The sequence below is a fragment of the Myotis yumanensis genome, unplaced genomic scaffold (assembly GCF_028538775.1).
Source record: "Myotis yumanensis isolate MYYU_CA2020_CCGP unplaced genomic scaffold, mMyoYum1.0.hap1 SCAF_8, whole genome shotgun sequence".
Lineage (NCBI taxonomy): Eukaryota > Metazoa > Chordata > Mammalia > Chiroptera > Vespertilionidae > Myotis > Myotis yumanensis.
The window spans coordinates 29,649,877-29,675,769 of NW_027223759.1; the positions used below are offsets into that span (position 1 = coordinate 29,649,877).

Sequence of the window (25,893 nt, forward strand, 5' to 3'; positions counted from 1 at the left end):
ATAATATGTTGGGATTGTAGATGATACTTATTAAACATTCTGCATTTGGTGGGTTGGGCTAAATGGTATAAAAGGTAAATGGCACAAGTGCAATGCAAGTGTATTTTTATGCAAATAAAAGGATAAAGTAATTCCACTATTCTTTGAGGGCCTAGATGAGGAGACTCTGACATCTCATAAAAACTTAAGACCTAGCCCTGACCAGTTTGGCTCAGTGGAGAGAGCGTCAGCCTGCGGACTGAAGGGTCCCGGGTTCAATCCCGGTCAAGGGCATGTACCTTGGTTGCAGGCACATCCCCAGTGGGGGTTGTGCAGGAGGCAGCTGATCGGTCTTTCTCTCTCATTGATGCTTCTAACTCTCTATCCTCTCCCTTCCTCTGTGTAAAAAAAATTCAATAAAATATATTTAAAAAAAAACAACTTAAGACCTGGACAGGATAGGATAACTGTTCCTATCCCTACATAAAATGAAGTACTAAGGTATTCAAGGTGTTTTTCAAAGTCCTATTGAGAAATAAAGGAAGACTCATGGCCAATCCTGGACTCCTCAATTTAATAGGTTTTTAGTTTCTTCAGAAGAAAGAGAGAATCAATAAATGAAACACCCTTATAAACTTAAGGCTTCTGCACTATAAATCATGCTAGGATCTGCAACCTCTATTTATTTATTTCTATTTTCTCACTACCACCTATTTTTTTTTTTTAGGTACTGTGCATCTTGGGAAAAAATCTACTTTAGAAAAAGCTAAGAGGAAAAAAAGTAAGAGTGAATAGATTTTGCTTGTTTTTGATGTAAAAATTAGTTTTTAAATACCAGACTTTCATCACTATTATTATTTATAATATTGTGGTAGGTAGAATGATGGCTTCTCCAAGATGTCCATGCCCTAATCCCTGGAACCTACAATCTGTTATCTTACATGGCAAATGGACTTTGCAGATTTAACTCTACTAGGGACCTTAAAATGAGGGAGATTATCTTGGATACTCTGGGCGGCCCCAATATACTCCCCTAATCCTTAAAATGTGGAGAACCTTTCTTGGCTATGGAGAGAGAGATAAGTGACTATGGAAGAATGGTCAGAGAGATGCAATATTGCTGGCTCTGAAGATGGAAGAAGGGAATAGGATATGTGGGTGGCCTTAAGAAACAGAAAAATCAAGGAAACAGATTGTCCCCTGCAATCTCTAGAAAGGAATGAAAGTCTGTTACAAACTTGATTTTAGCCCAGTGAGGCCATTCATAATTCTGACATTAATTGTAAGATGATGAATTGTGTTGCTTTAAGCCCACTATTTATAGTAAATTATTATGGCAGCAATGTGAAAATAATACAGACTTTGGTCCTTAAAAGTGGGTTATGGCTCTAAAACATTCCTAAAAATGTGGCAATGGCTTTGGGCAGTGGGTAGAGGCTGGAAGAATTTTAAGTAGAATGATTGAGCAAAAATAGAAGCCTAGATTGCCTTGAGCAGTTTGTAGAAATGTGGATGCTGAAGACCTAGGGAGGACTCAGAAGGAGGAAAGACATGGAAGAGAACATCTATGTTGTCTCAGAGAATTCATAAATCATCCTGAACAGCACAAGTATGTACGAACATGAAGGTTAAAGGTGTGACTGGTGAGGGCACAGAAGGAAATAAAGGATATGTTTTTGGAAACGTGAGGAAGAGGATTCTTATTATATAGTGACAGAAAGTGGAGCAAAATCCTGTCCTGCAGATATATGGAAAGCAGAACTTTCTGGATATACACTAAGGAGGTTTCTAGGTGATGAAGGTGCAGCTGGTTTTTGTTTTGCTATTTAAAGTAAAATTTCAGAAGAACAAAATAAACTGAGGGGAGGAGAACTGCTCAACAAAAAGAAATCAGGACTTGATGATTTGGATTGTCTTAGCTTACTCCAGCTACAAAAGATGCTAAAATTGAGATTCTCTGTCAGGTTAAGTGTGCTCTGTAGAATAACCAAGAGTGTGGCTGAACAACTTTTTGCTAGAGCCTCGGAAACAGCAAAAGATCAAAATATTTAGTCACAGAAATGTTCTTTGATGAGACTAAGCATGAAACTCATAGATCTCCTCAGCCATCTCAGCTGAACTAAATATAGATATGTGCCGAAACCGGTTTGGCTCAGTGGATGGAGCGTCGGCCTGCGGACTGAAGGGTCCCAGGTTCGATCCCGGTCAAGGGCATGTACGTTGGTTGCAGGCACACCCCCAGTGGGAGGTGTGCAGGGGGCAGCTGGTCGATGTTTCTCTCTCATCGATGTTTCCAACTCTCTATCCCTCTCCCTTCCTCTCTGTAAAAAAATCAATAAAATATATTTAAAAAAAATAAAATAAAATATAGGTATGTGATTATATAGGCAACATCTGTGGAGGAGCCTCTTGTCTAATGCAGCAAATCCCCATGACATACATGGGAGACCTATAAGGTTCTTGAGAATTTTATACCAAGAGAAACAGAGATGTCCATGTCTAGTCCCTGGAGCCTCTAATCTGTCTCTTTAGATGGTGAAAGAGAGTTTGAAAATGGGATTAAGGTAATGAAATGGGGCGATTATCCTGGATAATCTGGGTGGCCCCAGTCAAATCATGTAGATGCTTAAAATCAGAAAAACTCTCCTGCTGTGCAGAGAGGGCTTTGTGTCTATGGAATAATGATCAGAGAGATGTAATATCGCTGTGTTTGAAGATGAAAGCAGGAGGCAATGAGTCCAGAAATGTGGGCAGCACTTAGAGCTGGAAAAGGTAAAACAAAAAACAGCAAAAAAAGATTTTTTTCTTACTATAGCCTCCAGAAAAGAACAAAGCCCTGTGGGCACCTTGATTTTAGGCCAGTGAGACTCCAGACAGACCTTTAGAATTATAAGATAAAAACCTGTGTTGCTTTAGGTTACAAAGTTTTTGGGAATTTATTACAGCCACAACAGAAAACTACCACCTTTCATAAGATTAAAAAAGAGAGAGAGAGAATATTCTACCTTTATATGATTACTTTACATCTTTCAAATCAGCAATTTATATGTTTTTAAATGCTCACATCTTGGTTGCTTTTCAATTTTAAAATCTATGAACTTTGTGGACTTTGTTGGATATCTTCTCAGATTGTTTTCTGCCCAGGTATTAACATATTTAGAATTATATTATTTATCTGATTTAATCTATTCATACTGTTACATTTTCCTTATTTTGATCAGTATATCAAGCATACATTTTGCCAATTTAACCGTAGATACTTTCATTTCATTCCTGTTTTAATTTGCATTACTATAATTTTGTAGTGTAGTTGAGCATTTCTCATTGGTTATTGGTCATTTGTTGCTCTTCTACAAATGCCTGGTATCTGTCTTACCAGTGTTGCTGCTATGTTGGTCATTTTTTAACCATGCTGTCCAAGAATAGTTATGTTAATATATTACATGTTGAATTTTGAAAATGTATATTGTTAATATTTTGTCTCATTTAATGTTAATTTTTAGGTTTTTAATTGTATGTTTTTATCCTAGAGAAGTTTGAAAAGAGCCATAATAGAGAAGTGTGTAGACAGGAGGAGACGAGGTCATAGAGTTAGACAATCAGAGCATTGGATGTAGCTTTTGATAAAGAACACACTATTGTCAGACAACAATAGTCCAGCTAACCATGCAATTTGAAGATTACTCTAAAGTTACCTGAGCTCCACTTTCAGCTTTGGAGAAAGCTGATGTGGAGAAGAAATCAGGTAAAGCAACAGAACGCAAATATCAGGCAGACCCATCTCCCCTTAGGTTACCCCATCATTATCCTCTCTGCCACTGAGTCAGAGCTCAAACAGGAGCTGCATGCACAGTGTTTGACTTTGTCTCCAGCTACCTAACTGCAGTGGAAGAGCATAGCTGGAGAGCTTCTTGCAGAACATGACAGCAGCTGTATGTTTCATTGTCATGTAAAAATCAAGGGGACTGACTGGATTGGGAGTTAAGACATTTTTTTTTGTTGGTGTTGTTAATCCTTACACAAGGATATTTTCCCATTGATTTTTAGAGAGAGTGGAAAGGAGGGAGGAGGAGGCAGAGAGATAGGTAGAAACATTGATGTTAGAGAGACAAATTGATTTGTTGCCTCCAGCGAGTACCACAACTGGGGCCTGGATGAACCTGCAACCCAGGTATGTGCCCTTGACCAGGAGTCAAACCTGAGACCTTTCAGTTCACAGGCCAGCGCTCTACCACTGAAGGACACTGGCCAAGGTGGGAAAGACAATTTTATTGATGCCTGGTATCTCTGGTAAAGCATTCTGTTTGGTGTGAGATTTGAGAGGTAAAATCTCTAGTTATGTATCAAAAATGCCACTGAAAGAAAGACTTTGAAACTCTGGAGATCTGTGGAATAAAGTTTTCTAAGTAGTACCCCTATGTTTTTATAGAAATAAACCCAACATGGGAGGAAGTTGTACATGTACAATTGTAAAATGAAATAGACTGAAGAATATTCTCTTTTAGGGTCAAGAAAGCACAAAGAAGAAAATGCGAATTTTCACTCTGAAATATTACCAGTGACCTGTGGGAAGATAGAAGGCATGTTATATGTTAAGAAGTTCGAACAAGGTGAGTTTTATGGTCTACTTTAATTTATAATACCTATATGAAGGAATCATATATAGTAACGGAATTACCCATTGTTCAAGGAATTGAGGCCCCACTGTGGCCTGAAAGAAGGAAGGGATCCCTAAGATGATATTTTTATACTTTTAAGAAATGGTGCTTATTAAGTGCTCACTCCCACATGGAAGTGCCCATGAGAATACCCAAAGAACCAAAGAGAAGTGCAGCAGCATCAGTCTATGGGAGGAAAATATTTCATATTTTACTTTTCATCAGGTGTAAAAGAAAAGAGGCCTTCAGTGCCCACCTTCATATCCTATACTCTTCCTAGATAATCATCACAGGATAAGGGGGTTTGATATAGTGAGAACACCACAGAATTTAGAATCAGAAAATCTAAGGCCTGGCCTCAACTATGCCAAGAGTGACTGAGTAAAGAATACTTCCACCTGGCCAGTGTTGCTCAGGGTTTGAGCATTGATTTATGAACCAGGAAGTCATGGTTGGATTCCAGATCAGAGCACATGCCTGGGTTGCAGGCTCGATCGCAAGTGTGGGTCATGCAGGAGACAGCCAATCAATGATTCTCTCTCATTATTGATGTTTCTATCTCTCCCTCTTCCTTTCTCTCTAAAATCAATAATATATTTTTTAAAAAGAACAGTTCCTGAGCCTGAAATTTCTAATCTAAAAATGGGATAATAATTTAAAAAACCTGCCTCATGGTGTAACTTTGAGAGTTAATTTACATCATAAATACAAAATGTTTTGCGATTTTTAAATTATAAAGCTTTGCAATTATTGTCTATTATAATAAACTCTATATGAGATTCCTCTTAATATGGCAGTGAACACCAATTAACATAAATGTTTGAATCATAACTATTTTTTAAACAACTTTCCTGAGATATAACTCATATATCACACAATTCACCACTTGCAGTGTAGAATTCATTGTTGGGATTTTTGTTTGTTTCTTTCTTTTGTATTTATAAGATTATGCAACCATTATCAAAATCTAATTTTAGAACACTTTTTGTCCCCCACTAAAGGAATCACCACGTCTCGCAGTAGTCAATGCCCATTCCAACCTCACCCCACCACTCAACCCTAAGCAACCATTAAGAAAGGAGACAAGTTTTATCAGTATTATTCTGATCTATAAACTGGACTATTCTAAGCATTTCATATCAATTAACTCAGGTAACATGTGCCTTTCTGTGACTGGTTCTTTCACACAATATGATGTTTTCAAGGTTCATACATGTAGTAACATCCTACATAATAAAAGGCTAATATGCAAATCGACCAAATGGCATAACAACCAGTCACTATGATGCACACTGACCACCAGAGGTCAGACGCTCAATGCAGGAACTGTCCCCTGGTGGTCAGTGCACTGCCACAGGGGGAGCAACGTTCAGCCAGGAGCCAGGCTCACATCTGGCGAGCACAGTGATGGTGGCAGGAGCCTCTCCCACCTCTGTGGCAGTGCTAAGGATGTCCAACTGCTGGTTTAGGCCCATGGGGAGTGCACTGACCACCCATGAGGAGCAGGCTTAAGCCATTAGTCGAACATCTTCTGAGGGCTCCCGGACTGTGAGAGGGCACAGGCCGGGCTGAGGGATTGCCCCCAACCCAAGTGCTAGAATTTCATGCACTGGGCCTCTATTTTATTATATTCCCTTCTTTTTACTGCCAAATAACATAATATTCCATGGTATACATAGGCCATATTTTGTTTATCTATTTATTAGTTGGAGTTTTGCTACTCTTTTGCTATTATAAATAGTGCTGTTTTGAACATTCATGTGAATTTTTTGTGTGAACATATATTTTCAATTCTTTTGGGAATATACCAAGAAGTGGAATTGCTGGGTTATATGGTAATTCTATGTTGTACTTATAGAGGAAAAACTAAATTATTTTCCATAGTACTTCACCAGTTTATATTCCCACTAGCAAAGTCTCAGGGCTCCAATTTCTCTACATTCTCACCAACACTGGTTATTATCTGTCTTTCTTATTACAGCCATCCTAGTGCATATAATGTAGTACCTTATTGTGGTTTTGATTTCCACTTCTCTAATGACTAATGTTACAACTATCTTTTATGTATAACAATTTTCTACTGAATGATATTTCACAATTATTTTAATGTCCATTAATTCAGGGATGAAAAAATCTTTTCTCAATAATGACCTTAAACTTAGATGTAAAAATGGTGTAATACAGGGCACAGATGTTGCCACGGTGCCATTTTGAGCAGCAGAGACCTCACCTGAGATCTCAGTCCAACTTGAGTTTCTGCTTCCACACTGACACAGGGTCATCAGAGAGTCTGGCCTGTCCTCTATCTCCAGAATTCAATGACAAGTTGAAATCCTCTCATTGTTCAGAATCACTTCTTTTCCTTGTAGATAATTTTGGAATATTTTTATAATGTTGATTTTGATGCTAAAAGTCACGTATTTTTTGTTGCACAACTGTCAAAGAAATGTGTGCACAAAGCAGGAAATCTCATTGGAGGGGACTTACAGGCTGGGTTTGGGGATTCTGAAGTCTGAGAGGGGAAGCCAGATTCTCCTGCTAGTGATCTTGAGCCTAAATTGGGTGACTCTAGATCCAGTGTGATGGGAGGCCAATGTCTGAGTTCTGAGGACAAAGAGATTTCACAATTAACTTGTCTGGATCTTATAGGAACCAAAAGAAAATGTATAAGAAGCCAGGATGGAAATTGGTTCAACCCTAAGGAATTTGAAGAGAAAGCGGGCTACGGAACCTCAAAAAGTTGTTGGAAGACCCGTGTGCGCAGCAATGGGAATACCCTAAAATCGCTGATGAAGGTATTCCAGTGATGAAGAGGGGATATGCCTTTTTTTTTGTTTTAGTCAAAGATAAGGTCACCATTTTCTCACCAAATATATGTTGAGTTATGGCTAGAGCTCTGAGGCTCCTGACTTTATCTTTTTCCTTGGGAAAGTTGCCTGACCCTCAGACCTCAGTATAAGGCATCAATTTGTTACATCAATTTTTCAAATGGGATCTGTTGGGGTAGATGCAGGAGCCTGAAGAAGAGATAGGTCATTCTGACTCAGGTGCTTGCTGACAACTTTAGGCACTGAAAGAAAGGAGACAGTCCACAAGTGGGCATAAGGAAATCCAAAGAAAGAATGGTGGGAAAACCAGAACCACGACTAATGTGGCTCTATGGGTTGAGAAAGACGGATTATGTATGATATGGCATAATCCATCCATTGGGATTATTTGTGGAGTGATTTAATGCCAGGTTAAAGAGTTTAAACTAACTCATAGTATATACAATGCAGAATCAGGGAGTCTCCTGAGGTGTGAAATAACATCTTTAAAACAGTATTTCAGACAACCTAGGGCCTGGAAATGACTTCACTATAGTGAACCTACAATGCTCAGCTCCAGTGTCACCCGTCTCTGAAAATTCCCTGACTCACCTGCTTTGTTATCTTTTCCCTGGGTTCCCTGACCCCACTGTTAAGGCCCTTCCTTTCATGCAATCCCTTGTTTTCGTAGACCCCCCTAGGGTTTGTACATCTTTGTGTGCTCAACATTGTCCAGAATGTCTGACACCCTGTAGGTGTGTTGGTTGAATAGCCTCGGTGTGAGGACATAAGCTTGAATGGCACTAGTGTGAATGGAAAGGAGGTGAGAGGTGTCAAAGAGATTGTGAAGGAAAACCTCTTAAAACTTAGGAAAAAGGCACAAGAGTAAGGAAAAAGTTTTTATGGGTGAACTGATGAATTCTAGAATAAGTACAGGTGAGGAGAAGGAGATGGTGTCTCATTTAGACATCTTGGTTTGAGCTTACAGTGAGTGGTACATCCAATAAGAAACATTTATGAGGTTTAAATGCCAGACTCACAAAACATAAACACAGGCTAACCATATACTTGCATCTTTTTATCTTTCAGAAGGGACGACTACCTACACCTCCAGCAGAACGTAGCAGGTCAAAAAAGGTGATTATTAGTTTATGCAAGATCTTACTACATAACTGATTTTATTTTGGTTTCTCAAATGTGTGATTACCATTGAATTTCTTCTTCTAGTCCCCCCAGCCATTTTTTTTTGTATGTGCCTTCACTTTGAACATTAGGTTGTATACAAGGTCATCTGTGAAGGTAAAACATTTGAGATTAGGATAATACAGATTCATCACAATAACCTCATCGAACAGTGTTAGCTATAGATACAGATGTTGTAAGGGCGTCAAATGTGAAGCAAACATAATTATGGAATTCATTAGAAAATGTCTTAATAAGGTCATAGGGTCATCTTGAACTCTATCTCAGATTTTGTTCATATTTTTATATCCTCTTCCATTATTTAATAAAATATACACACAGTTATAAAATTCTTTCTCAGTTGGAAATTATTTGCCCTTCATGGTGGCGCTGTGAGGGAGAAGTCTCTTGGGAGATTGATGTATCTTACATGACGGGCTGACCTGGAAAATTGTTTACTTTGATGCACCCCTTTGCTTCCACTTCAGAGGCTATGCAGGCCTCCTTTCTACTTATGAAAGTGATTTATCCCTCTATGGAAGATGGCTATGGAGGCAACATACAAAATACATAACGAGCAGTGCAGATTTAGCAGCAAATGATAGTTTTTTCCAGACTGAGTGTGGATAAGAACTTGAGAAGGAGGGGAAAGTGAGAAGTGCCATTCTCATACAATTCAAGTAGAAAGGCTGTCCAAGGCTTTCGCTGAATAAGTTGCATATAGCTGTCCACTGGGACTTCATATAACACTGGAAATGTAAGGTCCAGGCCTTTACATTATCTGCTGTTCTCGGTCTTTCAAACTACCAGTCCTTGGGACATTTCACCCACTGGGTTTACTGAAGATAAAATATTTTTAACATACTTTAAATATCAGGGTCTCTACTGTTCTCCATGTTTCTACAGTTACTCAATCTGGATTACCTAAAAGAGCTAGCAACTTCCAACTCACAGGTTCTATCCTTATCAATGGGTATAACACTGAGCAGCTATAAGGTTCAGTTGCCCCTATATTTTGCATCTCCTTGATCAAGAACCAAAATGATCCAAAGTGATATATCTCAGGACCCATTACTACCTCAGTGGATCCTCTTTGCCTCCCAGAACTTTTCTTGCTAATGGAGCCTCCAGTTTCTGGAAACTTCAGTGTTGCACTTGGCACCACACAATACATCCCTGTCTTCTGATGAAGGTCAATTGTGCTTTCTTATGACAGCTGCTGTGTTGTCAAATAACCTGAAATACTCAGGCAAATAATCATTTATTATATCCTAATATTAGCTTAAGAGATAGCATATAATATCTTTTCCTAAATGAAACAATAATTATTTATTTACTCATTCAACATACAATTATTGAGTGCATAAATAATGTCCAATGTCCATTGAAGAAGATTGAAATAGTATCCCTGACCTTAAGGATTGCTTCAACTTTGTTGTCTACCATGGAAGAATAACTACTAGGAAGCAGAAGATTCTATGCTACTCAGAGAGGCAGACAGTGACATGACCATTTCTCAAGTCATTTTCCAGTGGCTCAGTCTTGTCTATGACTTCTCTTCCCTGGGTGAAGATAAAAGCTGAAGCTTCCTGAAAGGAAAGAGGCCAAGTCATTCTAATGAATATACAAAAGTAATGTAAGTGTAATACCTGGTAGTCAGTTTTCTGTGAAAAGTCAATCAGGTGCAATCTTGGGATTTGGATAAAAGGGAAGATGAGGATAAAAGAAGACTTGTAGTACTAAGGGCCTTGGATTCATTTTAACTTTGGGCAGTGCCCCAGAAGAGCCATAGGAGGTAGTGGAGTTATCTCTGGAGTACTCTGAATGACAGATGGTTATGCAGAGGGTCATGTCATACTACTCATGGTCAAGATTCCATGGGGACGAGAAGGCAGCTCTTCCAGCATGAGTACCCTCACTCTTGTTAATAGTCTTTTCTAGGATAGACATTACAAGCCAATTCAACATTGCCTTACAATATCTTATGCATTGATAGCCACACTTGTTCAGTCTAAATCTCAACTCAAGTTGCATACTGCAATCACCTGAAGACCTTTGAAAAATAACATTGCCTGAATCCCACTCTAGACAAAATTTTGATTAAATCATTCTGAGTTATGACTTGGACAATAGAATTTTTAAAATGTCTCCAGATGATTTTGATACACAAGTTACTCAGTCTATGACTTAAGGAGAATACCAATGCCTGTGCCTCAAACCAGCCTAATTAATTTAGAGTCTCTGATGTTGGGACCAGGAATTTAGTATTTTACATACTATCCTCAGATAATTCAAATAGGCAGCCAAGCTAAGAAACAAAAAGCTGAAGAGTAAATGGTTCTAAACTTGATTAAAGATTAGGGATGCGAGATTCTTATGCATTAGTTGTATATGTTATTTCCTTGTTTTTGGAAGAGGGTCACTACTTTCTGGAGGATGATGATGATCTGTGCATCCCTCCAGTGAGGAGAAGGAAAATGGCACTAGGTCTTGATGCTAGAGCAGTCTCAGTCCCCATTGAGGCTGTGACTCAGTATTCTCCCAGAACACAGAGTGGGAGCTCTTGGCAAGACATTCTCTGTTTTGATCTTTCTCATATATGGCCATTTTTAAAAGCAAAATAAATGACCAGACTCTAACTTTGCCAAACACAAGAATTTTTGCCCCAAAGTCCAGATCAATATTCAAAATAACTGTTAATTAATAACTTCTCATTTTTACTACTTTCTCCGCAAAGCGAGATTAAGTAACTATGCTTCAAATTACTCTGTCATTTGCTTCAGGAAAGACATTTCTGATCTTTGTGTGTTGCTAACTGAGATATAATAGAGACTTTGAGAAACAGACCACTTTTCTCTGTATTAAGGTGGATCTATTCATTAGGGTCTCAGCATCCCTGTATGCAGTGGAACCTATAGGAACAATGGAACTAGCAAAAGATGCTTAAAAATTACTGTGAAGAGTGGGCATAGAGAAGATTTGGGATATGAGTGAGAGTATAGACCCAGGATGGATTCTCAGATTTGTGGTCAAAGGTTAATGTTTTATGAAATGGAAGCACTAAGAATGGACATGTAGTGGGTGTGAGGACAGATGCATATATGAGGTTTAGATTGGATGAGTTTGGGGTGTTCTTTAAATCCCCAGGAGGAAACACTGAGTGAGCATAAAGATGTGCACAAATGCAGAAGACAGGCTGGACATCTGGGAGCTGGAGACATAGCGATGTAACTGTAGCTTTGAGCGTGATTTGGTGGAAACCTGAGGGATTCTGTCTAAATGTTGGAGGAAGAGAAGGATGAGAAATGAAAGAGATACAGCATCGAGGCTGATAGAGTGATGGCACAGGCCACACATGTTTGGAGAAAGGAGAAATAGTTAGAGCAGAGAAAGGCAGAAGCTGCCATCCCTCTCTCTTCCTGCTCCTCAATGTCCCTCTTTCCCTCCACCCAGCACTCATCAGTGGGTGGGCCACACCCCAAGCCAATCTCATTTGTGTTAACTCAGATGGTCACAAGATAGGTCCATGGCATAGACAGGATCTTTCTATCTGGGACAGAGATACCCCCAAGATGTTTTCAAGATGTCTTGAGTCTCTCAGGAGGCAGGAATGGACAAATAAAGTTTATTTTTTAATGTTTATTTTATTTTTTTCAAATAATTTCTGATAGTTTCTGATTCATATATGTTCTTCCAGGTTCACAAAATGTTGTGCATTCTAGATTCTCATAGCATTGGCTTCTGGGGTCTCACGGGCAATACATTGTTTTACCTTCTAGCTGAGAAGTTCAGAAGTATGTAAGATCTGCTGCCGTGAAGGAAATCTCTTCTGCTGTATTACTTGTTTGAGCTTCTTTCATGGGGACTGTCACCTCCCACCTGTGGAAACTGAGAGGTTTGTGAGATGCAGCCCCGGCTCCCTTTAGGGACTTTTCCTACTGTCACCCACACTCCCCCTGCAGAGTTCCTCCTTGTGTCCAGATGGGGAAGAAGCAGGGTTGAAGGTGTGGTGTCCAATGGTATGATCCTGGGATCTGTTTAAAGACCCGTGAGCTGGAGGGTAATGTTTTCCTTTTACCTATGGAAGGCTGAGGCCGTTAGCTGGGTCTTTGCCTACATACCACTACTGTCCTTTCCAGAACTTTCTCAGCGCAGATTCCTGTTCACAGGAGTGGAAATGACAGTGGTTTATGTCCTGTACTTATTCAGAAATGGCAGGAAACATGGACTTTTTGCCATGTTTTCAACTGGTTTATTGAGGCCCAAGAGCCCAAGGGTTAAGGCCTAATCTCTGGCACTCAGGCCTGGTGGGCAGGGCTCCTTGTGCTCCCAGCAGCTCAGAAAGGGAAAGGAGAGCCCACCACTCACTCTGACACCAACCTCTACCCCCTCAATTCCTGCCGCTACCCTTGATGGGAGGAGGGTCATTGGCTCAGACCCCACATGTAGGTCTTGGGGACTCTAGGGAGTATCCCCTTCATTCTCAGGTTGTGCCCATTAGCCACTCGTGAAAAGAAAATAGTGGCAGCCATAGGGACAGTGGCTGTTTCTGGGGATTTGCCTTGCTCACCTATGCCGAACCTCTCAGGAGCCCGTGGAGGTGCACCTTGTGCAGGGTGAAGGAGTGTTCAGGAAGTCAGCAGTCTGCCAGGGAATCTGAGGTCCTGGTGAGGCTAATGGGGCCTGAGTCGCAGCTGGTGAGTCAAATTCAAACCCCAAGATCGCTCCTTTCTGCTTGCATGTGAGAAGTCAACAGTCATAGGGTGGGAGGAGGGCACCAAAGGGAGTCTGCTCTTCTGACCAGATCTCAACCATGCTGAACACTCACCAGAACCTGTTTGCAGAAAAGAAAAAAAATCAGCCATTACATGTCTATTTCCTAGAGCCATGCATGTTTGAGGAAACTTCTGGGAAACTAGTGTGGCCATGGCTCTGCTTTGCATGCATATGGGCTCATGCTCTCTAAGCTGATTTTCATTCAAATCCTTCTTCTCTTGTAGAAATGTGAGTTCCTCCTCTTGATGCTCTATTGCCATTCAGAGAGCAATGGTTTTCCGAATATTCAACGTGATAACTATGTGAGTAACAATAACAAAACATTATTACAGGCCTCCATAATGTTGTCTGACCTTGACATGGGCTCTTGTGGGATTGGTGATCTGCAAGGCATGGGAGTGAGAACACGAGATGCTGTTTTTCTCACTATGTATTTCAGCTGGATTTTATAGGAATCCACAGAAGGCAGACATTGTACTGTATCAGAAATCCTCTCAATATTATTTTTTCATCAGAGAATCGAGAATTTTCAATGCATGGCAGATTTTTTGGTGCTGGATGAAATCAAGAAGAAGCTAATTGAGCGGCGTTACCTCAATGTGATGGAGTTTATGCAGGATGTGCGCCGCATCTTTTTGGTACACAGGGCATCTAAAAAGGTAAGTGGGTTTCCCTGTTTCTATTTCATTTTCTTTCCATCGAGTCATTTTGCTCTCATTTTTTAGAGTAGGGAAATTTTTATAGTTTATCCCATCCTATCATAAGTCTATAGAAGCAAGGGATCCAAAAGTGAGTGAAATTTATAATTCAAGATAGAGTATCACAGGCCCCTGAGAGCTCATTCCTCTCCTCAAAGGCAAGAGGTGCCCATTGAGAACACTGTGTCCTCCCTGCTCCAAACAAACCAATAAGAGAATTGCATCCTAAAGTTATATTGTGTTTCTTATCTCTCTTCAAATATTCCCAAACTTCTCAGAAATTTCAAACTCCAAGTTCCTTTGCATGTAAATTAATATATAGTTAACAGACAGGAATATAAGTGACAACGTGAAAGAAAGATAACTAATTATACTGAGACATCTGTGATATTTGGTTGTTACACAGACCTTAGATTACTTTTCCAATTATCACTAACGTAGACAACCCAAACCAAATGAGTAAGAGTCCCCAAGTATGGTAATGATTTTTCATTTTTGCCTAGATAACAGTAAATAATCATGCACTTAGGACAAAGAAATTACTCTTAGCTACATGAGTTTTTAATCTTAACCTGGTTAATGTAATTTAGGGTTTTAGGCAAAAGTTCTGATCATACTCAAATTGTAAGGTATCTAATGACACTGATAATAAATGTCATTATTTTTTTCTTTTTTCTTTTCAGTGCAATAACTTTTGCTGGGGAATTAGACAGGAGGAGAAATTTGAGCTGAATTTCAAGCAAGTGTTTGCTGTTCAGGAAACAGAACAAGAACATACTACAAAATTAAATTAGAAAACAATGTTCAGAAAACAAAACAAGAACATACAACAAAATTAAATTAGAAAACAAAATTGTAAGTTCAATAAAGAAGAAGAAACTATGTCACATACAACGGAGCCCCCACAAGACTATCAGAAAATTACTCGACAGACATTTTGCAGATCAAGAGAGATTGGATGATATATTGAAAATATTGAAAAAAAATAATTGTTAAGGAAGATTAGTACTCAGCAAAGCTGTCCTATAGAATTAAAGGAGAAATAGACCCATCAAAGGGAACTTGAGAAAGTTCATTACCACTAGAACTGCTTTATAAGAAGTGCTAACGGATGTTTTTCAAGCTAAAATAAAAGGAAAGTAATTAACATTGCAAAAACATGACCTGAACTCTCAACTATACACAGTTGGGTGCCCTTTCTTCCTTTGTTACGGACACTGGGGATTTAGAGCAGGTAGGAGGCAGAGGGAAGGTTGTGGCCCAAATCCCTTGGGAAGAGATGGCTGCCTAGACATGTCCTTGAAACAAAATACCAGATTCAAAAACCATAACTCAACCTCCTTCTTTAACAAAGAAAAATATACTCTTCAGCTTTTTGGCAACAACTTTTATATCTCATATGTATAAATGGTTTTTAAGTATTAACTCCAACTGAAATTCTAAAATAAACCATGTCTTTTCTAGGCATATTACTTGTTCTGTTATTTTTGTTTATGAAACAAGCCCACTCTAAGTAGGTGTGTGTGTGTGCTCTTGTGACCACAGAAGTACATAATGTACCTAGCACGGCTTATGTATTTCCTAACGGACGTGCCTCTGATGCCTCTTATGTATCTCTCTTGGTTGGCAGGGACTCAGGGGTACAGCAGCCATTGCCATTTAAGAAGCCAGAAGCAGGCTGGGCTTGGGAATGGGCAGGGTTGGTCTGCATCTAGTGGGGATGGAGAGTTCTGTTTCTGATCTGCGGAGTGAGCTCCTACCCAAACCATTGCTTCCAGAGAACAAAAACTGGGTGAACCTGGAAGTAGAGCGAACCTCACAAGCAGCTAGCCTCAAATTCTATGTATAAACTCTTCGCAAGTATCCTGACATGAGTTCTAAAACAATTGCCAGGCAGAAGGTGAGACAGATGGGGATCAAAATACCATCATTTTTTCCTGATAAAAGCAGGATCAGGGGACACGGTTTAGATGGTACCAAAAAAGAATTCCTAAGTCTGAACCCCAGAAAGGGGCTTAGCTTCAAGGTTTCAGGCTGCTCCAGTCAACCACACGTATTCCCCCATCCCCAGGCCACTGTCCCTTGCACTGGAGCTCAGAGGAGCACAGAGCCCTGGCCTCTCCAGCAGGATGAGCCCAGGGAGACCCACCAAGGAGCAGACTCACCTTCACAGAACTACCAGCCTCAGCTTCTCCCCAGGAAGAAGGGAGGGCGGGGGGCGGGGGTGCAAAGATGTGAAAGCCCAGTGCAGGCTGAGTATTTACATCTGTACTTTCAGTTTCTGCTCTGCTGACTGATGGGCCCCCTCTCAGAAGGGGACATTGGTGTGGGGCCTGAGTGCTCCCACTTGGGTCCCAGCTGTCTCTCCTCTCCATTTCTGCATCCGCAGAGGTGCCAGGTCTTCACCCTCTGGGCCAGTGGCTGCTGATGCTGCTGCCAACACTCAGCATGATGGTGTCCTAGGCAGCCTATTGCTCAGGGATGAGGAGAGACAGGGGACACTAGAAAAGGCTGGTGTCAAATTCTGTCTGGTCCCCAAGCACCATGGAGGATGGGAGCAGAGGATAGCTGTGCTCAGCAGAGGCTCTGCTTACTAGTTCTTCTACCTCCCAAGTGAGACAGGAGGCAGGGTAGGGAGAGAGAGATCCCCCCTGTGTGCAGAACTTGGGACACACTGAGACCCTGAGCTCTTGTTTAAAAAAAATGTTCTCATCAGTGTATGCAATCTGTCCAGATTTGATGTTTACTTCTTTGAGAGAAAAGAAAAGACATACATCGAGAGAGGGTAGAACCTTCCTCTCTGTGTTAAATGAAATAGGGTGAGAACCCTTATTTACAGCCAGAGGAAGTGGGGCTCAGGGGAACAAATGTGGAAACCATCGCTCTCAAGAATGTTGCTTCTCCAGTCCTGTTTCTGAACAGTGAGACCTAAAGAGTTAGGTCTCTGCACCCTCTTAGAAAGTTGCAGCAGGCGAGGACAGGGATTCACAGGGATTTTCATGTTTTTGCACAAGCAAGGAGACTCCTGGGGGTTGGTCCTGCTCCTCCCCTGGGGTCCTCCTCTCCTCCTGTTCCTCCTTGTTCTCTATTACTACTGCTACATGTCCTGATGGCAAAGGAACTCGCGCCCCCCCCCCCCTCCCCCGCACCCCCTTCCTTTCTGGCTGCAGGAGGAGGGAGACAGTGTGACTTTCACTTCTCATTTCCCGGTTTGGGTGGAACCCTCCCTGGGTGAGTTCACTCACTTCCTGCTCAGGGATCAGCAGCCACAGCAGACCCAGGCTGGGGAGACTGGAAGGATCAGAGGTCCAGGCAGTGCCCAGGGCAGGACGATGGCCAGTGGCAGCAGCGACCTCAGCACCAGGTCAGTCTCTGTCTCCCTTCCTTTAACTTTCTGTCTGGCTGTGCTGCTGCTTTAGTGTGTGTTATTAGACACTCGTCTAAACCTTGACGTCCGTCCTGCTTTATAGGAACACTGGTGTCCAATGTAATGGAATATAGGAATACCAGTGAGGGAATTGGATCTTTAAACTGCAGAGGGACAGCTGCTGGTGTGAGTGCAGCTGCCACAACCCACAGGACTCTTGTCTTATAGCTACTGCTCAGCTCGAAGCCCATCTGGACTCCGCTGTCGTTTCTGATACTTTGAGACAGTGACTTGTTATTTTCTCATGATGTCTGAACCCTCTCGTTTCCCTCAGGCCCCCTCTGCTTTCACCTAGGTTGTTTCAAAGAGAGTACGTTAGAAAGTATAAAATTTGGGGTGCCTTGGTCTCATACCTGACCTGGGGAGGGGCCAGCCTGGGCTTATTCCCAAATCGGTCTAGGGGTGTGGGTTCTTCCCCCAGGGATCTTGATTGACTGGAGTAAAAGGAAGAGGGAGGACAAAGATGTGAAAGCCGAGTGCGGGGCTGAGTATTTACATCTGTACTTTCAGTTTCTGCTCTGTAATGCATTATACCTCTGACAAGGAAAAGGCTATTGATCCTGTCTTTCTCTAGTAATGGGTCAGTAAATAACATTACTTAATATGTTTAATTGGATGTCTTTTTAATACAAAAGAAATGCATTACACAGTCTTGATCATAAAGTTTTGAATGACATGGATGTATGTAGAGGGAAAAATCCTATTTCACCAACCCACCCCACTGCAGCTTCCAATCCTGGTCCTGTTGAGTGTTATGAAGAGAGAGGCATAGTATTTTATGTCTCTCTCTGCATTTACACATATAACTTATTTTCCTATGGAAAACATTTCTGTCTTATATTTTTATGATAAGATTACATTGTATATACCATTCTGCATTTTACATTTAAAAATTAATATTAAAATTATTAGACGTCTTTTCATGTTAGTAAACATATGGATCCACCTCACTCTTAACAGTTGCACATTACTCCATGGAACTGATATTTAAACCATTTATGTTCTTTTCAGTTGTTCACTGTTACCAAAAAACTGCGATAAATAACAATTATATATTTATGTTTTTGCATATATACAAGTATTTGTCTTGTGTCAAAATCCAAAAGGTGAAATTGTTGAGGCAAAGGGTACTAATATTTAATTGTTTATGGATCCTACCAAATTTCCTTCCTAGTGGCTGAACCACTATATTCTCCTACCACTAGCTGATGAACCATCTCTCCACCCAGACTTCACAGAGGTGCTAGATCAGTGGTTCTCAACCTTCCTAATGCCGCAAGACTTTAATACAGTTCCTCATGTTGTGGTGACCCCAACCATAAAATTACTTTCGTTGCTATTTTATAACTGTAATTTTGCTACTGTTATGAATCATAATGTAAATATCTGATATGCAGGATATATTTTCATTGTTACAAATTGAATATAATTAAAGCATAGTGATTAATCACAAAAACAATATGTAATTATATATGTGTTTTCTGATCGTCTTAGGCGACCAGTGTGAAAGGGTCATTCAACCCCTAAAGGGGTCATGACCCACAGGTTGAGAACCGCTGTGCTAGATAAAGGGATGCATCCTATTCATTTGCATTCTCAGAATACATGGGCAGTTGAACCTGGTTTTGTGTCTCTTGACCATTTAAATTGCCTGGTCTCTCATTGCTGGTTTATTTTTGACCAATGTAATCAATTGAGGTGATTATCTTTTCTGTAACGATACGGGAGAGTTTGCTATGTAGTTTGAATTTTATAAATAAACTTCTTTATAAATATACTTCCTTTTAACTGTTTTATGGTGACTTCTATCTTATTAAAGCTTTTAAATTTAGAGTAAAAAATTATTATAGTACTGATTTTATAAGATAGATGCACCCTTGTTATTACAAATAAATAAAAGTGACGAAGACAGTTACTGGTGAATTCCACACACACTGTCTTTTACCACAGTTCTCCTGTTCTTAAGGTGGCAGATTCAATTCTACCTTTACTTCAGGGAAACTTTCTTTTCTACTATCTTCAAAAATGTATATATATATATATATATATATATATATTTTAAATTTGGGGGCAAAACTTTTCTTCCATTGGTGCAACTTTAACCTTCACAACTTTATATGTCTCTAATAAATCATCGCTTTAGGATTTCACTTTGTTTTCATAATGGTTATCTCAAACCTTTCTTCTATGACAATTACTTAATTTTTAATAGTTATTGTGGTTTCTTGTTATTACTACATTTTTTAAAATGTTGATTGTGTTAGTTTCTTTATTCCCCAGCCAGAGCCCACTACCTGTATCAAGTCCAGATAGTCAGCCTCTAGCTGTGTCCAGAATTGATACAGCTTCCTCAGGGCAAAATGACTTCCCAGCTTTCAATAACACTCCGTGTTCTCTATACCTCATCATAATTGTTGCCATTTCTGAATGGTGAGCCTTCAGGTAATTCTACCCTGTTTTTCAGGGACACTTGACATGGTTTCTTTAGCTTCTTGGCCTTAAAAACTTGACTGCATATCCTGAGGGGGGAACTGACTGTGTTGGGGTGCTTCACTCCAGCCTTGCATGACCATCACAATCTTATCTGTCTTCCTTGCTCTCAGCAGAAGTCCTTGTCCTTGACCAAGCCCAGATTCTCATTCTCTGCTTTGTAACTAGTTTTTTTCATTTTCTTTTTAAAAATTTTTTTTATTGATTTCAGAGAGAAAGGGAGAGGGAGCGAGAGATAGAAACATCAATGATGAGAAAGAATCATTGATTGGCTGCCTCCTACACAATCGGGGATTAAGCCTCAACCTGGGCATATGCCCTAACCTGACCATAAATCAAACTGTGACCTCCTGATTCATAGGTTGATGCTTAATCACTGAGTCACCACAGCCGGGCTTAATTTTAATGGTGTCTTTTAAAGCACAAAAGTTTAAATATTTTTTTATTCTACTTTATCAAGCTTTTGGTCTTATAGCTATCTTTTTGTCTAACCAAAGTCACAAAGATTTTATTATGTATATATATATTTATCATATAGATATATAATATATATATTTTTGTCAGTAATATTTGTCATTAATTATATATATAATAATATAATTAATATTATATTATTATATATATAATTATTATATATAATTAATATATAATATATAATTAATTATATATTAATTATATATATATTAATTAATATATATTAATATATATATTAATTCTCACCCAAGGATATTTTTCCATTGATTTTTAGAGAGAGTGGGAGAGGGAAAGATGGAGAGAAATATTGATGTGAGAGAAGAACATTGATTGGTTGCCTCCTGCACCTGCCCGACCAGGGCTCAGACTGGGGCGGAGCCCGCAACTGAGATATATGCCCTTGAGCCAAACCAGCTAGGGCAATGACACTTTTTAAAAATATAGGAGAGCTCTAGCTGGTTTGGATCAGTGGATAGAGCATCATCCTGTAGCCTGAAGGGTCCCAGGTTTGATTCTGGTCAAAGGTATGTACCTTAGTTGCAGGCTTGATCCCGTTCCTGGTCAGGGCACATGGAGGAGGCAACCAATCTATATGTCTCTCTCACATTGATATTTCTCTCTGTCTCCCGCTCCATTCCACTCTCTAAATATCAATGGAAAAATGTCCTTGGGTGAGGATTAAAAAAATAAAAATAAAGCTTTATTATTTTCACTTTTGTATAGGACCAGCTACAGCAATTTATGTTCACACCAGCAATGAATGCCTACTTCTCTGAATCTTCCCCCTTGCTGCATTGTCCCTTATGAAATCATTTTTGCCAGTCTAGTGGATGATAAGTGGTTCCTCATTGATGTTTTAGTTTGCATGTATTCATGTATTTGTTGGACATTTTAATTTTCTTTTCTCTAAGTGACTGTTCAGGTCCATTTTCATTGGGGTTATATGTCATATTTCGTAAACAGACTGAAATCTTTATATATTAGATATATTAAGCCTTAGACATGTGTGCTGAAAATATTTTCCTACATTTTTTTAATCTCACTGATTTTTAATATTTAAAACTATTAAGTCTTCCTCTACTCTTGTAATACTTTTATTTGCTTGACTTAGATATTTGTTCTGTCATATAAGTTAATGAATTATGATAGCCAGTTTCAGTGGTATTACACATGTCAGAAGGATAGCCCTAACTGGTTTGGCTCAGCGGATAGAGCTTCGGACTGAGGACTGAAGGGTCCCAGGTTTGATTCTGGTCAAGGGCATGTACCTTGGTTGCAGGCACATCCCCAGTAGGGAGTGTGCAGGAGGCAGCTGATCGATATTTCTCTCTCATTGATGTTTTTAACTCTCTATTCCTCTCCCTTCCTCTCTGTAAAAAATCAATAAAATATAAGTTTAAAAAAAAAGTCAGAAGGATTGACATTTTTAAATTGCTATGTTTTCCTAATTGGAGGTAACTTCTACATTTCCATTTATTTATATCTTGTTTAATTTCCTTCAATAAGACATTATAGTTTCTTTCATATAGGTTCATAACTTTTAGATGTTTATAAGTATACTAGTGGCCTGGTGCATGAAATTCATGCACATTAAAAGGGAATTAATTAGAGGAAATATTTTTTTTTAGAGGAAATATTTTAATATTGCTATTTGCCCTTTCTCTATAATAGAAGTATCAGAGATGAAAGAAAATTAGTAAAATGTACATGAAAATCTCCCTCCTGTCAGAGTCTGGGGCATGCCACGGGACCCAGAGTCAAGTGCCTGCCCAAATGCGCGCACCTCGAAATCACACCAGACCCAGACCCAGCCGACCCCACCCTTGTCAAGCCCTGCTGGGTGGGGGGGTGTAGCTTTAGGTCCCCTGTCAAGCTCTACCAGGCGGGGGGTGTGGCCTCAGGTCCTTGCTGATCTGTCATTAAGGCATCATGGTGTGACAACTATTTGCATATTAGCCTCTTATTATGATGATATATGTGTATTTACTATTGTGTTTGAAGTATTATTTCTTTTCAATATATGTTGTGCATATAATATCTGTTAGTTTTATGTACCTGTTTTGATTTTTATTCAGGCTCCTCAGCAAATTCCTTTTCTAGTACTTAGGGAATTTAGTTAGGCCTCAATAATTTCTCCATATATAATCATCCTTACTAATAAAAGCCTAAGTAGCTACGCACACAGTGGGTGCACGCAGGTGGGGGGACTGGGCTTGACGATGTGTGCACAGCATGAAGCCTGCCTGGGAGGCAGGTCCCCAGGCTCTGTGAGGTGAGGCCTGCCTTGAGGTCCTGCCTTCTCTTGGCTCTGTGTGGTGAGGCTCAGTGTGGCGTGGAGGTGGGATCCCAACTCCAGCCTACCTCTTTAGGGCAATCCATCAAGGAGCCCCGGATGGGTGGGTGGGGCCTACTTCTTTGGGGCGATCAATCGCGGGGCTCCTGCACTGTGACAGGGCACAGGCCAGGCTGGGGAACCCCACCCCCAGCGCACGAATTCCGTGCACCAGGCCTCTAGTCTATATATATAAAAAGGCAGTGACCGTGATGACCAAAATGACCTGTTTGACCTGTCACCATGCTGTGCTAGTATAGATGCATAGACACAGGTAAAGTCTATGAGTGCACTAAGAATTAACAAGAGAAATGCTTGCCTTTACGGAGCTCGCACTGTAAGGTTAGGTCATGTATGAGAATTCAAATTTGCCACCAGCACAGACCTGAGGTGCCATTTCTCAGAACAGCCAGAGATACACCCAGTAGCAGACTGGGGCGTGACTGAAGGGCTGGTGAGGAGATGAAGGCAGGGCCATTCTGGATTTTCCAGAGGAGCCAATGGCTGCCTAGGAGGCAGAGATTTTGATGCTGACTGGCATAAAAACTGACCAATCAGAACAAAATCTGGGTGAACTGCGAAGGCAGAACCTAAGGTGGGGGCTGAGGAGGGGTTTTAAGGACAACTACTGTTTGGTGTAAGGTGTAAGAAAGTGGTTCAATTTTTTAATGACCAGTTTGGCAGTATAGTGCATATAGCTGGCTATCTTCCAAATATCCGACTTCCTTACAGACAAAGCCATGGTGGTGGGGGTCGAGGCAGTGAGGGGTGATCAGGCGGGCAGGAGAGGGCAGTTGGGGTTGAGATCAGGCTGGCAGGGGGTTAGAGGCAATTAAAATGTTTCCATAAAACATTGCAGATATGTTTTAGACAAAATAACTTTACAATGGCTTTGATCATGACAGGCTTGCATTTTTCAATAATATTATGTCTTTCTAATTTGCTATGCTTCATTTTATTACAGTTTTGTCTATTTCTTCCATTCTATTTGTTCTAACCTTTACTCAAGACCACTTATTTTAATTATGTTGGTTCTTCACAGCCTATCTATCCTTCATATATTAAATGTTACTGCATATCAAAACCTTGATGGCCATTTTATAATGGTATCCCTTCTCCCTAGTATGTCTGCAGAAGATGAGAACATAGAAAACAAACGTATCAGTGACATTGCACTCAAATACTTCAAAAAATATAAGGTGGAGATTTCAGGTGCAATAAAAACAACATTTCCTTTCCTTGAACTTCTCCGTGACCATGAATTCATCACCAATGAAATGTATGAAGTAAGTGAGGTTTATTATGTCATAATCTGATAAAACAACCCCAAACTAAGTTATACTTTGATATCCTGGAATTAAACGTCAGAGCATAACTGGGCAACTGAGGAGTTACCTGTGAGTGGAGACCTTCCCAAGGACTGTTATTAAGTGTTCCTGTAAGGTGGAAAGAGAGAAGAGAAGCAGTCATTACTGGAGATAGTCCTGATTCTGACTGAAGGAACAGGCTCTGTGGTGCCTCCTTGGAGCTGGGAGAAAAGCACTGGAGATAGGCTGGATCTGAAGTGGGTGTACAATACCTTCTAGAAATTATATATACAGTATAATATAAACTAGGAATTAAACATAATATTAATGAATGGGTGAATAAGTTGAATGACTTCATTTAATAAAATAATAATTGACATAACATTTTATTTCAGTGAACATCAATTTAAATACTTAATACAGAGAAAATTAAGATCCACAGAGAATCAATGTGGGACAAATTTGAAAGTAGATGCTTGCTATTCTTTCAACAACAGTTTCCTTTCTGTTTTTCCCCTTTTCTTTTGGTATTTCTGGAGTCTTAGAATTTAGGTTAATTTTAGCGGAAGACGTAGGTGAAGATATAGAGATGCAAGTCTTCACTTTCCCTATGCATAGGCTTTCTCTATGGCAAAGTTTACAGGAGCTTCCAGGCCAAGTCAGTCCTGGGGAAGGGACAAGGGTTGTTCAATCAATAGAATAGTATCTCATCACCCACTAAGTCTATTCCTAAAACATTTAGCCAGGCCCTGAAAGGGCTACATATTACTTCACTTGAAACTATTTTTGTTCTTCCTAATGGCGCCTTATTCCATCTCATGTAAAAAAGGGCGAGGAGCTCAGATTTACAAATGGGTGTTTTCCAGGAGGAAGGATTTAGTTGTTCCACTTAGTAGCCACACAAAATTAGAGAAATTCTAAAACTGTATATGAGAAGATACCTATGTTGGGAAATTATAATACATTAACAATAACATTGCTTCTAGGGCTCTTCTGTAACTTGGAAGTCTGTATTTATGTTTTCCCCTTCCACCATTTTTAAGAAATCTCAAGAATCTTTTAAAAAACGGTTTGCTGTACATGAAGTCATATACGATGTTCTCTGTGAACTGGAGAAGAAATTTGACATGTCTCTTCTGGGAACACTGTTCAGCAGGACCATCACGAGGAATTACCCCGATTTACTTCGCATTTATAGAATATTCAACAAAGGTAATTAGGTTTATTACCTACATTTTTATGTCCAGGGCCAATTTATTCCCACAGGTATGTATTGAGTGTCTACCATGTGTCACACAAGGTGCTTGGCAGTCTGGATGTAGCAGTTAAGAAAACAAACATATCATGAGTCTCTCAATGCTTATGATATAATGGCTAGAGTATAGACACCCACCTAAAGGTCTGTTTTCTTAGGCACTTAGAGTCACAAGACTACCAGGGGCACAGGGACATCTGATTTACTTAGAAGGACAAGTGACAGGAAACACAACATCTCAGAAAGATATTATCAGTTGCTCCTCTCCTATGGGACCATTTGCAAGTTTCCATACAACAGTCCACTAAGTTGACTATAACCCACCTCAAGTAACAGCTTAGATATGGGTGGAGGATCTGCCCTGATTTAGCCTCATAGTGCCCAGGGGAGTCACTATCTCGTGGAACAACTCTGTAGTCATAATTTTCAGAGATTGCTCAATGGACAGTTGAGTTACAAGAGTTGCTATGTTGAATGAAAACAAAAAATGGATTATAGTTCACATCTA

The 25,893-nt window shown here is 40.0% G+C and overlaps 2 protein-coding genes across 6 annotated transcripts in view; both read left to right on the forward strand.

Annotated features, from left to right (window-relative positions):
* LOC139015085 (nuclear body protein SP140-like) overlaps positions 1-15,558 on the forward strand; it is a 50,092-nt gene extending 34,534 nt beyond the window's left edge. The window contains exons 17-25 of one of the 4 annotated variants that reach the window (XM_070422346.1): positions 707-760; positions 4,485-4,589; positions 7,287-7,432; positions 8,534-8,581; positions 12,406-12,521; positions 13,215-13,323; positions 13,627-13,704; positions 13,918-14,061; positions 14,784-15,558. In XM_070422346.1, coding sequence (XP_070278447.1) covers positions 707-760; positions 4,485-4,589; positions 7,287-7,432; positions 8,534-8,581; positions 12,406-12,521; positions 13,215-13,323; positions 13,627-13,704; positions 13,918-14,061; positions 14,784-14,894 — 911 coding nt within the window. In that variant the 3' untranslated portion in view covers positions 14,895-15,558. Of the gene's footprint in view, positions 1-706; positions 761-4,484; positions 4,590-7,286; positions 7,433-8,533; positions 8,582-12,405; positions 12,522-13,214; positions 13,324-13,626; positions 13,705-13,917; positions 14,062-14,783 lie in introns of those variants that run through there. The other 3 variants (XM_070422347.1, XR_011472404.1, XM_070422348.1) reach the window with 3 other exon arrangements.
* A 1,779-nt stretch (positions 15,559-17,337) lies between these two features.
* Positions 17,338-25,893, forward strand: part of LOC139015088 (nuclear body protein SP140-like protein) — a 38,005-nt gene continuing 29,449 nt past the window's right edge. The window contains exons 1-3 of one of the 2 annotated variants that reach the window (XM_070422359.1): positions 17,338-17,464; positions 23,947-24,109; positions 25,174-25,342. In XM_070422359.1, the coding sequence (XP_070278460.1) occupies positions 17,433-17,464; positions 23,947-24,109; positions 25,174-25,342 (364 nt within the window). In that variant the 5' untranslated portion in view covers positions 17,338-17,432. The remainder of the gene's footprint in view (positions 17,465-23,946; positions 24,110-25,173; positions 25,343-25,893) is intronic. The other variant, XM_070422358.1, reaches the window with a different exon arrangement.